The sequence below is a fragment of the Somniosus microcephalus genome, chromosome 5 (genome assembly GCF_052327205.1).
Source record: "Somniosus microcephalus isolate GS21.2 chromosome 5, FLI_Smic_1.0, whole genome shotgun sequence".
In the NCBI taxonomy this organism is placed as follows: domain Eukaryota; kingdom Metazoa; phylum Chordata; class Chondrichthyes; order Squaliformes; family Somniosidae; genus Somniosus; species Somniosus microcephalus.
Genome location: NC_140991.1, coordinates 317,664,959 through 317,677,479, shown reverse-complemented (window position 1 = coordinate 317,677,479; position 12,521 = coordinate 317,664,959). Strand labels below are relative to the sequence as shown.

The 12,521-nt window shown below is 53.5% G+C and overlaps 1 protein-coding gene across 2 annotated transcripts in view; it reads left to right on the top strand.

The window, feature by feature from the left end:
• slc6a20 (solute carrier family 6 member 20) overlaps positions 1–12,521 on the top strand; it is a 114,969-nt gene that overhangs the window by 58,678 nt on the left and 43,770 nt on the right. For both annotated transcript variants that reach the window (XM_085989291.1, XM_085989290.1), the window contains exon 8: positions 5,227–5,434. In XM_085989291.1, coding sequence (XP_085845417.1) covers positions 5,227–5,434 — 208 coding nt within the window. The remainder of the gene's footprint in view (positions 1–5,226; positions 5,435–12,521) is intronic.

Below are 12,521 nucleotides of genomic sequence, written 5' to 3'. Positions count from 1 at the left end.
AGTGAACAGTAGAAGACACCGCGGGGGGTCACTTTCACCTTCACCGACTGGGCGGTAATCTGGCGGAGTGCGTGGCCCACCCTTTGTAGAACCCACCCGAAAATGAATCCACTGGGACGATAATCGAGCAGGTTCTACAACGGCAGGTTCAGGGTGCCTTCAAGGCAAGTGGAGATTAGCGGCGGCAGCAGAAACTGGGGCGGGACCCTGCCACGCCGAGAGCCCACCCCATTGGCCAGCACACTGCGATTTCTTGGGTGGGGGGGGGTTTGGTTCATGTCTCCACCTCCTTGTAGCCCGACATAACAAAATGAAAATAGTACGCGTGGGGTGACAGGACCCGCCAGAATTCCTGCTATTCCCACTTCCAAGTCCCCCAACATACTGCACACCAGCAATCAGAAAGAAAGACTTGCATTTCTGTAGCGCCTTTCACGACCACTGGATGTCCCAAAGCGCTTTACAGCCAATGAAGTACTTTTTTTGAAGTGTAGTCACTGTTGTAATGTAGGAAACGCGGAAGCCAATTTGGGCACAGCAAGCTCCCACAACAGCAATGTGATGATGACCAGATCATCTGCTTTAGTGATGTTGATTGAGGGATAAATATTGGCCCCAGGACACCAGGGAGAACTCCCCCGCTCTTCTTCAAAATAGTGCTGTGGGATCTTTTATATCCACCTGAGAGAGCAGACGGGGCCTCGGTTTAACGTCTCATCTGAAAGACGGCTCCTCTGACAGTGCGGCGCTCCCTCAGCACTGCACTGGAGTGTCAGCCTAGATTTTGTGCTCAAGTCTCTGGAGTGGGACTTGAACCCACAACCTTCTGACTCAGGAGGAGAGGGTGCCACCCACAGAGCAGAAGTCAGGTCCACAGGGCTGTCTTAGGCCGGTCTGAAGGCCTGGGGCAGTCAATGAAAGGACCCTCTGCCTTCCTGCCAAGGGACCAGTTTTTACAATAATTGAGATCTTCAGCCAACCCAGCTGGCATTGCCTTAAAGTCGCCAAGCCGTGCTGCAATCTCCTGCCTGCAGTGGGCGCCCTTACTGTGTCATTCCTGGCACGAGTACCTGCCAAAATGATGCTAATTGCCCGACCCCCCCCCGCCAGGCATCCTGACAGGGCCTCTGGCAGGTCGGAAGTTGCGCAGCGCCATTGCGACAGCGGAGGAGCAGGATCCCGGGCTGTTGGGCTCTTTGCGATTAATTCCGAGCGAAATCCGGCATCCAGTCATTCTAGCGCACCGCCCCCTGTTGGCGTTTGAATGGCCTGCGCCATCCGGCAGCAATCTGTGACTGGGCAGGATGGAAAGGTGCGACCCGCCGTAAACTGCATCTGGGCTGGAGGCGTGCACGGGCAGCTTTTCACCGACATGTTTTCCATTCACCTAAGGTAGAACGGAAGCTCACATTGTTTGAATAATACAATAACCTCACAGCTGCAGGCTACTGCTAAAACAGATGACATAAGCAGATGACATTAGTTTCACTAGGTTGATCCTGGGATGAGAGGGTTGTCCTATGAGGAGAGATTGTGTAGACTGGGCCGAGACTCTCTGGAGTTTAGAAGAATGAGAGGTGATCTCATTGAAACATGTAAGATTCTGAGGGGGATTGACAGGGTCGATGCTGAGAGGTTGTTTCCCCTGGCTGGAGAGTCTAGAACTAGGGGTCACAGTCTCAGGATAAGGGGTCGGCCATTTAAGACTGAGATGAGGAGGAATTTCTTCACTCAGAGGGTTGTGAATCTTTGGAATTCTCTACCCCAGGGGGCTGTGGATGCTGAGTCGTTGAGTATATTCAAGGCTGAGATCGATAGATTTTTGGACTCTCGGGGAATCGAGGGATATGGGGATCGGGCAGGAAAGTGGAGTTGAGGTCGATGATCAGCCATGATCTTATTGAATGGCGGAGCAGGCTCGAGGGGCCGAATGGCCGACTCCTGCTCCTAATTCTTGTGTTCTTATAAAGTAAATAAGGAGAAACTGTTTCCAGTGGCAGAAGGGCAGCAACCAGAGGACACAGATTTAAGGTAATTGGCAAAAGAACCAGAGGGGAGATGAGGAGAAGTTTTTTCACGCAGCGAGTTGTTATGACCTGGAATGCCCTGCCTGAATGGGCGGTGGAAGCAGGTTCAAATATTAACTTTCAAAAGGGAATTGGATAAATGCTTGAAGGGGAAAAATTTGCAGGACTATGGAGAATGGGACTAATTGGAGAGCTCTTTCAACGAGCTGGCACAGGCACGATGGGCCGAATGGCCTCCTTCTGTGCTGGATGAATCTATAATTCGACGTCTTGTAAAGGGGCTCAACCCCACAATTTTCTGACTCAGAGGTGAGATCGCTACCATTGAGCCAAGGGCTGAATTTATTTTATTTGAATATGAAAATAATACCACATGGGCATTATTAGGTCCTAATGTTATAATGACATTGATGACGAAGTCCAACACCGCCTTCAGTGTGCCAGTGCAGCCTTCGGTCGAGTGAGGAAGAGAGTGTTTGAAGACCAGGACCTCAAACCCGGCACTAAGCTCATGGTCTACAGAGCAGCAGTGATACCCGCCCTCCTGTATGCTTCAGAGACACGGACCATGTACAGCAGGCACCTCAAAGCACTGGAGCGGTACCACCAACGCTGCCTCCGCAAGATCCTGCAAATCCATTGGCAGGATAGGCGCACCAACATCAGTGTTCTCGCTCAGGACAACATCCCCAGCATCGAAGCTTTGACCACGCTCGATCAGCTCCGATGGACGGGTCACATTGTCCGCATGCCCGATACGAGACTCCCAAAACAAGCGCTCTACTCGGAGCTCCGGCACGGCAAGAGAGCCCCAGGTGGGCAGAGGAAATGCTTCAAGGACACCCTCAAAGTCTCCTTGAAAAAGTGCAACATCCCCACTGATACCTGGGAATCCCTGGCCCAAGACCACAGAAAGTGGAGGAGAAGCATCCGGGAAGGCGCCGAACACCTCGAGTCTCTTCGCTGGGAGCAAGTGGAAGCCAAACGCAAACAGCGGAAGGAGCGCACGTCAACCCAAGCACCCCACCCACCCGCCCCTTCAACCACCGTCTGCCCCACCTGTGACAGAGACTGTAGGTCCCGCATTGGACTCATCAGTCACCTGAGAACTCATTTTTAATGTGGAAGCAAGTCATCCTCGGTTCCGAGGGACTGCCTAAGAAGAGAAGAAGAATGTTCTAGTAATCATCCTGAAAGGACCATGACTAGATAATATTACGACATTATTTTTAACAGTAATTTATAATATGCTGCCAATGACTTCGCTGGTTAATCCTAGAATGGTTACAGCATAGAAGGAGGCCATTCGGCCCGTCGAGCCCGTGCCGGCTCTCTGCAAGAGCACTTCAGCTAGTCCCACTCCCCCGCCCTTTCCCCGTAGCCCTGCAAATTTCTTTTCCTTCAGGTACTTCTCCAATTCCCTTTTGAAAGCCACGATTGAATCTGACTCCACCACCCTCTCAGGCAGCGCATTCCAGATCCTCACCACTCGCTGCATAAAAACGTTTTCCCTCATGTCGCGTTTGGATCTTTTGCCAATCACCTTAAATCTGTGTCCTCTGGTTCTCGACCCTTCCGCCAATGGGAACAGTTTCTCTCTATCTACTCTGTCCAGACCCCTCGTGATTTTGAACACCTCTATAATTGAGTAGTTGAGCCATACAGAACATGAAGGTCCTAAATGAGATTCACAGTCAGTGTTGCTTTAGTTGGGAAATCTCTTCATCACCACTAGATTAAGGAGGAGAAAATGAGCCTGAGTTCTTGCTCTTGTCTGTTATCCCGTGAACGTTAACAGGTACTTATCATATGACCCTTCAGTACCTCAACAAAGTGGCTATTGTGCATGATTGACCCATCACAACCTTTTTTTATATTCGTTCCTGGGATGTGGGCATCACCAGCAAGGCTGGCATTTATTGTCCATCCCTAGTTGCCCTGGAGAAGGTGGTGGTGAGCCGCCTTCTTGAACCGCTGCAGTCCGTGTGGTGAAGGTGCTCCCACAGTGCTGTTAGGGAGGGAGTTCCAGGATTTTGACCCAGCGACAATGAAGGATCGGCCGATATATTTCCAAGTCAGGATGGTGTGCGTGTGACTTGGAGGTGGTGGTGTTCCCATGCGCCTGCTGCCCTTGTCCTTCTAGGTGGAAGAGCTCGCGTTGTTCTGAGCATGATCATGTCACCAGCTGAGGTGCCACAGGCCTCTTTCCACTAGTGGTCATTGGGTAGCAATCAGGAGCAAGAACTCTGGCAGGTTTTCCACTCTCTCCGTCTCAGAGGCCATTCACAGCACATCTACTGCTGCCTGGCCAACTCCCGCACACAACTGGGGCCTTCCTTGTCTATATGATACTACTACTCAGAACTTAAACTTAATAAGTTGTCGAGGAAATTGCGGCAAAGGATGCTGGTACTGCGACACACTGAGCGACTGTACCATCGGGATTCTGGTTTGTAAGACTATAAAGTGGCTCAGTGGGCAGCACACTCGCCCCTGTATTCCGAAAGTTGTGGGTTCAAGTCACTCTCCAGGGACTTGAGCACAAAAATCTAGGCTGACACTTCCAGTGCAGTGCTGAGGGAGTGCCGCCCTGTCGGAGGTGCCGTCTTTCGGATGAGACGTTAAACCAAGGCCCCGTCTGCTCTCTCAGGCGGATGTAAAAGACCCCATGGCACTGTATCGAAGAAGAGCAGGGGAGTTCTCCCCGGTGTCCTGGGGCCAATATTTATCCCTCAATCAACATCACTAAAACAGATTATCTGGTCATTACCACATTGCTGTTTGTGGGAGCTTGCTGTGCGCAAATTGGCTGCCGCGTTTCGTACATTACAACAGTGACTACACTTCAAAAAGTACTTCATTGGCTGTAAAGTGCTTTGGGACATCTGGTGGCCGTGAAAGGCGCTATAGAAATGCAAGTCTTTCTTTCTTACCAGCTACAACAGTCCACTAACTGGACCAAGCTCAATGATTGCAATGAACTTTTTTTTAATCCTATAGATTATTGGATCTATTTTTGAAGGGAAAAATTTACAGGGCTATGGTGAAAGCAGGGGGGAGTGGGACTAATTGGATCACTCTACCAAAGAGCCGGCACAGGCACGGTGGGCCGAATGGCCTCCTGCTGTCCTGTATCATTCTATGATTCTGTCCATTGTTGTGCATGTACATTGATGGAGCTTGTCTCTTCTTCTCCTAGGCTGCTGAAGGCACTGGGCTTTCATTTATAGTCTTCACTGAAGCGATTGTCCACATGCCTGGCCCAACACAGATCTGGTCGGTGTTGTACTTTATGATGCTCTTGATGTTGGGAATCGGTAGCATGATGGGAAATACGGCGGGAGTCATCACACCTCTAACTGACATGAAAATCATTTCAAAGCATTTACCAAGAGAGGTCATGATAGGTAAGCCTCATCTGCCAGCATATTCTCCTTTACTTGTAATCGCTAAGGTCAGGATCTCGATGCTGGAGAATGAAAACACGTTTCTACCTTGTGTGGCTTGTTTCGGTGTTCGCAGCTCGCAGGTCAGGAGTGACGCGGGCTGGTATAGCGTAATGGTCTCCCGGCCCCGCCTCAAAACTCCAAGCAGCACAGCCCACCAGCCAGAGTCCACCCCCCTCGCCTCTCTCCATCGAACGGCCTGCTGAGCAGCTCCTGCTAAGCTGGCAGGGCACGAAATCGTTGGAGAGGTCGCGACTGGCGACTGCCTGTCTCGGTAGGAGTGTAGCAGGCTGGCACCCTCAGGCTGGAACACCCCTTCCCGCGCCCTGCAGTCCTGACCTGCCGTATCACGGATGCCTAAGGCAGCCTCCCCCTCCCCCCTCCCCCCCACCCACCCACCTGGAAAGGAGATCAACCCAGTTGGGGCTGGATGGGGAGGATTTCAGCAACAACAACTTGTATTTAAACAGCACCTTTAACGTAGTAAAACGTCCCAGGGCGCTGCATAGGAGTATTAAAAGACAAAAAATGTTGACACTGATCCACATAAGGATAAATTAGGGCAGGTGACCAAAAGCTTGGTCAAAGAGGTCGGTTTTAAGGAGCGTCTTAAAGGAGGAAAGAGAGGTAGAGAGGCGGAGAGGTTTAGGGAGGGAATCCAGAGCTTGGGTCCGGGCAGCTGAAGGCACGGCCCCCAATGGTGGAGCGATTAAAATCAGGGATGTTCAAGAGGCCAGAATTAGAGGATCACAGATATCTCGTGGTGGGGGGGGGGGGGGGGTTGTGGAGCTGGAGGAGATTACAGAGATAGGGAGGGGCGAGGCCACGGAGGGATTTGAAAACAAGGATGAGAATTTTAAAATCGAGTCGTTGCTTAACCGGGAGCCAGTGTAGGTCAGCGAGCACAGGGGGTGATGGGTGAACGGGACTTGGTGCGAGTTAGGACACGGGCAGCAGCGAGTTAGGACACGGGCAGCCGAGCTTTGGATGACCTCAAGTTTACGTAGGGTGGAATGTGGGAGGCCAGCCAGGAGTGCGTTGGAATAGTCAAGTCTAGAGTGAACAAATGCATGGATGAGGGTTTCACTAGGGAACGGTAACATAGTGGTTATGTTACTGGACTACTAATCCAGGAGACATGAGTTCAAATCCCAGCTGGGGAAATTAAATTCAGTTAATTAACTAAATCTGAATAAAAATCTAGCGTCAGTAATGGTGACCATGAAACTATTGGATTGTCGTAAAAACCCATCTGGTTCACTAATGTCCTTCAGGGAAGGAAATCTGCCGTCCTTACCCGGTCTGGCCGATATGTGACTCCAGACCCACAGCAATGTGGTTGACTCTTAACTGCCCTCCGAAATGGCCGAGCGAGACACACTGTCGTATCAAACTGCTATGACATGGACTGCAGCGGTTCAAGATGGCAGCTCACCACCACCTTCTCGAGGGCAGTCAGGGATGGGCAATAAATGCTGGCTTTGCCAGCGACGTCCCCATCTAGGTTTTCTTTTCTATGAGTTTTAAGTTTTACGTAATAATTATCAATTGTTCCTGTAAAAAAATGACTTCAATGTTAAAGTGCTGCGGCGGTGAAACCAGGACTCCACTTGGATAAGCAGCAGCTGCACTTGATCACTCGCTGCCTTCGACTGACGACCAAATGACAATCTTACATCCAGCAGCGCTCGAAACGTGAAATGATTGTTAAAGCTCTTTATATCAGCTGTCTGGGTCAAAATAATCAGTTAAACGGTGCGAGCGAGCGGCCTTGCAAATCACAGAGGATTAGAATAGGCCTGTGGGCGGAGGAGAGAGACGGAGTACCGTCCCATCGCTTTAGGCCCACCTGCTTGTGCTGGTTTGCCTTTCATTAAGAGCGCTCCGATATTTAGCTTCGTGTCACTGGCAGGGTCGACTCCCGCAGAGCTGGAGCGGGCCAAGCTAGAAGCCCCCACGCTGCTGCCCTTCCATGCAGGCTTGCTGTGTTGCAGGAAGCCAGGGCTGCTGCACGCTCGAGCTCAGCAGCCTCGTGCGAGCCTTTCGGCACTTTGGAACACCAGAATCATAGAATCCTCGAATGGTTACAGCACGGAAGGAGGCCATTCGGCCCGTCGAGCCCGTGCCGGCTCTCTGCAAGAGCACTTCAACTAGTCCCACTCCCCCGCCCTTTCCCCGGAGCCCTGCAAATTTTATTTCCTTCAGGTACTTATCCAATTCCCTTTTGAAAGAAAATAAGAATTAGGAGCAGGAGTCGGCCATTCGGCCCCTCGAGCCTGCTCCGCCATTCAATAAGATCATGGCTGATCTTCAACCTCAACTCCACTTTCCCGCTCGATCCCCATATCCCTCGATTCCCCGAGTCCAAAATCTATCGATCTCAGCCTTGAATATACTCAACGACTCAGCATCCACAGCCCCCTGGGGCAGAGAATTCCAAAGATTCACCACCCTCTGAGTGAAGAAATTCCTCCTCATCTCAGTCTTAAATGGCCGACCCCTTATCCACACAATTCCACAATGACCCATAGTTTTTATTATGCTGTCTTGGGGTGATTTTCCACATTAAAGATGCTTTTATAGTTTTGCCCTGGGGCAGGACCAGCACCCAGCGATGCTTTGTTGTCCCCTCTCCCCATTTACCCTTCGACCTGTTGCCATTCTCTCGCCGCAACTGGCAACATCCATGGAAATGTGCCGGTGGAATAACTTTGGCAAAAGCAACGCGCATTTGCCATGAGTTTTTCCAGCATAAAGCGGTAAAAGGCTGACACAGGGTTACTGAGCGGGCCGTAGGCCCGGCCCGCACCATCAGGCAAAGCCAAGGGACCGCTGACACTGCTGCCCACCTGACTCCTAACGCTGTCTCTCACTGTCCCACCTGACTCCTAACGCTGTCTCTCACCGGCCCACCTGACTCCTAACACTGTCTCTCACCGGCCCACCTGACTCCTAACGCTGTCTCTCACCGTCCCACCTGACTCCTAACGCTGTCTCTCACCGTCCCACCTGACTCCTAACGCTGTCTCTCACTGTCCCACCTGACTCCTAACGCTGTCTCTCACCATCCCACCTGACTCCTAACGCTGTCTCTCACCGTCCCACCTGACTCCTAACGCTGTCTCTCACTGTCCCACCTGACTCCTAACGCTGTCTCTCACCGTCCCACCTGACTCCTAACGCTGTCTCTCACCGTCCCACCTGACTCCTAACGCTGTCTCTCACCGGCCCACCTGACTCCTAACGCTGTCTCTCACCGTCCCACCTGACTCCTAACGCTGTCTCTCACCGTCCCACCTGACTCCTAACGCTGTCTCTCACTGTCCCACCTGACTCCTAACGCTGTCTCTCACCGGCCCACCTGACTCCTAACGCTGTCTCTCACTGTCCCACCTGACTCCTAACGCTGTCTCTCACCGTCCCACCTGACTCCTAACGCTGTCTCTCACTGTCCCACCTGACTCCTAACGCTGTCTCTCACCGTCCCACCTGACTCCTAACGCTGTCTCTCACCATCCCACCTGACTCCTAACGCTGTCTCTCACCGTCCCACCTGACTCCTAACACTGTCTCTCACCGTCCCACCTGACTCCTAACGCTGTCTCTCACCATCCCACCTGACTCCTAACGCTGTCTCTCACCGTCCCACCTGACTCCTAACGCTGTCTCTCACCATCCCACCTGACTCCTAACGCTGTCTCTCACCGTCCCACCTGACTCCTAACGCTGTCTCTCACCGTCCCACCTGACTCCTAACGCTGTCTCTCACCATCCCACCTGACTCCTAACGCTGTCTCTCACCGTCCCACCTGACTCCTAACGCTGTCTCTCACCGTCCCACCTGACTCCTAACGCTGTCTCTCACCGTCCCACCTGACTCCTAACGCTGTCTCTCACCATCCCACCTGACTCCTAACGCTGTCTCTCACCGTCCCACCTGACTCCTAACGCTGTCTCTCACCATCCCACCTGACTCCTAACGCTGTCTCTCACCGTCCCACCTGACTCCTAACGCTGTCTCTCACCGTCCCACCTGACTCCTAACGCTGTCTCTCACCGTCCCACCTGACTCCTAACGCTGTCTCTCACTGTCCCACCTGACTCCTAACGCTGTCTCTCACCATCCCACCTGACTCCTAACGCTGTCTCTCACCGTCCCACCTGACTCCTAACGCTGTCTCTCACCGTCCCACCTGACTCCTAACGCTGTCTCTCACCATCCCACCTGACTCCTAACGCTGTCTCTCACCGTCCCACCTGACTCCTAACGCTGTCTCTCACCGTCCCACCTGACTCCTAACGCTGTCTCTCACCGTCCCACCTGACTCCTAACGCTGTCTCTCACCGTCCCACCTGACTCCTAACGCTGTCTCTCACCGGCCCACCTGACTCCTAACGCTGTCTCTCACCGTCCCACCTGACTCCTAACGCTGTCTCTCACTGTCCCACCTGACTCCTAACGCTGTCTCTCACCATCCCACCTGACTCCTAACGCTGTCTCTCACCGTCCCACCTGACTCCTAACGCTGTCTCTCACCGTCCCACCTGACTCCTAACGCTGTCTCTCACCGTCCCACCTGACTCCTAACGCTGTCTCTCACTGTCCCACCTGACTCCTAACGCTGTCTCTCACTGTCCCACCTGACTCCTAACGCTGTCTCTCACTGTCCCACCTGACTCCTAACGCTGTCTCTCACTGTCCCACCTGACTCCTAACGCTGTCTCTCACTGTCCCACCTGACTCCTAACGCTGTCTCTCACTGTCCCACCTGACTCCTAACGCTGTCTCTCACTGTCCCACCTGACTCCTAACGCTGTCTCTCACTGTCCCACCTGACTCCTAACGCTGTCTCTCACCGTCCCACCTGACTCCTAACGCTGTCTCTCACTGTCCCACCTGACTCCTAACGCTGTCTCTCACCATCCCACCTGACTCCTAACGCTGTCTCTCACCGTCCCACCTGACTCCTAACGCTGTCTCTCACCGTCCCACCTGACTCCTAACGCTGTCTCTCACCGTCCCACCTGACTCCTAACGCTGTCTCTCACTGTCCCACCTGACTCCTAACACTGTCTCTCACCGGCCCACCTGACTCCTAACACTGTCTCTCACCGTCCCACCTGACTCCTAACGCTGTCTCTCACTGTCCCACCTGACTCCTAACGCTGTCTCTCACCGTCCCACCTGACTCCTAACGCTGTCTCTCACCGTCCCACCTGACTCCTAACGCTGTCTCTCACTGTCCCACCTGACTCCTAACGCTGTCTCTCACTGTCCCACCTGACTCCTAACGCTGTCTCTCACCGTCCCACCTGACTCCTAACGCTGTCTCTCACCGTCCCACCTGACTCCTAACGCTGTCTCTCACTGTCCCACCTGACTCCTAACGCTGTCTCTCACTGTCCCACCTGACTCCTAACGCTGTCTCTCACCGGCCCACCTGACTCCTAACACTGTCTCTCACCGTCCCACCTGACTCCTAACGCTGTCTCTCACTGTCCCACCTGACTCCTAACACTGTCTCTCACCGTCCCACCTGACTCCTAACGCTGTCTCTCACCGTCCCACCTGACTCCTAACGCTGTCTCTCACTGTCCCACCTGACTCCTAACGCTGTCTCTCACTGTCCCACCTGACTCCTAACGCTGTCTCTCACTGTCCCACCTGACTCCTAACGCTGTCTCTCACTGTCCCACCTGACTCCTAACGCTGTCTCTCACCGTCCCACCTGACTCCTAACACTGTCTCTCACTGTCCCACCTGACTCCTAACGCTGTCTCTCACCGTCCCACCTGACTCCTAACACTGTCTCTCACTGTCCCACCTGACTCCTAACGCTGTCTCTCACGTCCCACCTGACTCCTAACGCTGTCTCTCACCGTCCCACCTGACTCCTAACACTGTCTCTCACTGTCCCACCTGACTCCTAACGCTGTCTCTCACCGTCCCACCTGACTCCTAACGCTGTCTCTCACTGTCCCACCTGACTCCTAACGCTGTCTCTCACCGTCCCACCTGACTCCTAACGCTGTCTCTCACCGTCCCACCTGACTCCTAACGCTGTCTCTCACCGTCCCACCTGACTCCTAACGCTGTCTCTCACCGTCCCACCTGACTCCTAACGCTGTCTCTCACCGTCCCACCTGACTCCTAACGCTGTCTCTCACCGTCCCACCTGACTCCTAACACTGTCTCTCACCGTCCCACCTGACTCCTAACGCTGTCTCTCACCGTCCCACCTGACTCCTAACGCTGTCTCTCACCGTCCCACCTGACTCCTAACACTGTCTCTCACCGTCCCACCTGACTCCTAACGCTGTCTCTCACCGTCCCACCTGACTCCTAACGCTGTCTCTCACCGTCCCACCTGACTCCTAACGCTGTCTCTCACCGTCCCACCTGACTCCTAACACTGTCTCTCACCGTCCCACCTGACTCCTAACGCTGTCTCTCACCGTCCCACCTGACTCCTAACGCTGTCTCTCACCGTCCCACCTGACTCCTAACGCTGTCTCTCACCGTCCCACCTGACTCCTAACACTGTCTCTCACCGTCCCACCTGACTCCTAACGCTGTCTCTCACCGTCCCACCTGACTCCTAACGCTGTCTCTCACTGTCCCACCTGACTCCTAACGCTGTCTCTCACCGTCCCACCTGACTCCTAACGCTGTCTCTCACTGTCCCACCTGACTCCTAACGCTGTCTCTCACCGTCCCACCTGACTCCTAACGCTGTCTCTCACCGTCCCACCTGACTCCTAACGCTGTCTCTCACCGTCCCACCTGACTCCTAACGCTGTCTCTCACCGTCCCACCTGACTCCTAACACTGTCTCTCACCGTCCCACCTGACTCCTAACGCTGTCTCTCACCGTCCCACCTGACTCCTAACGCTGTCTCTCACCGTCCCACCTGACTCCTAACGCTGTCTCTCACCGTCCCACCTGACTCCTAACGCTGTCTCTCACCGTCCCACCTGACTCCTAACGCTGTCTCTCACCATCCCACCTGACTCCTAACGCTGTCTCTCACCATCCCACCTGACTCC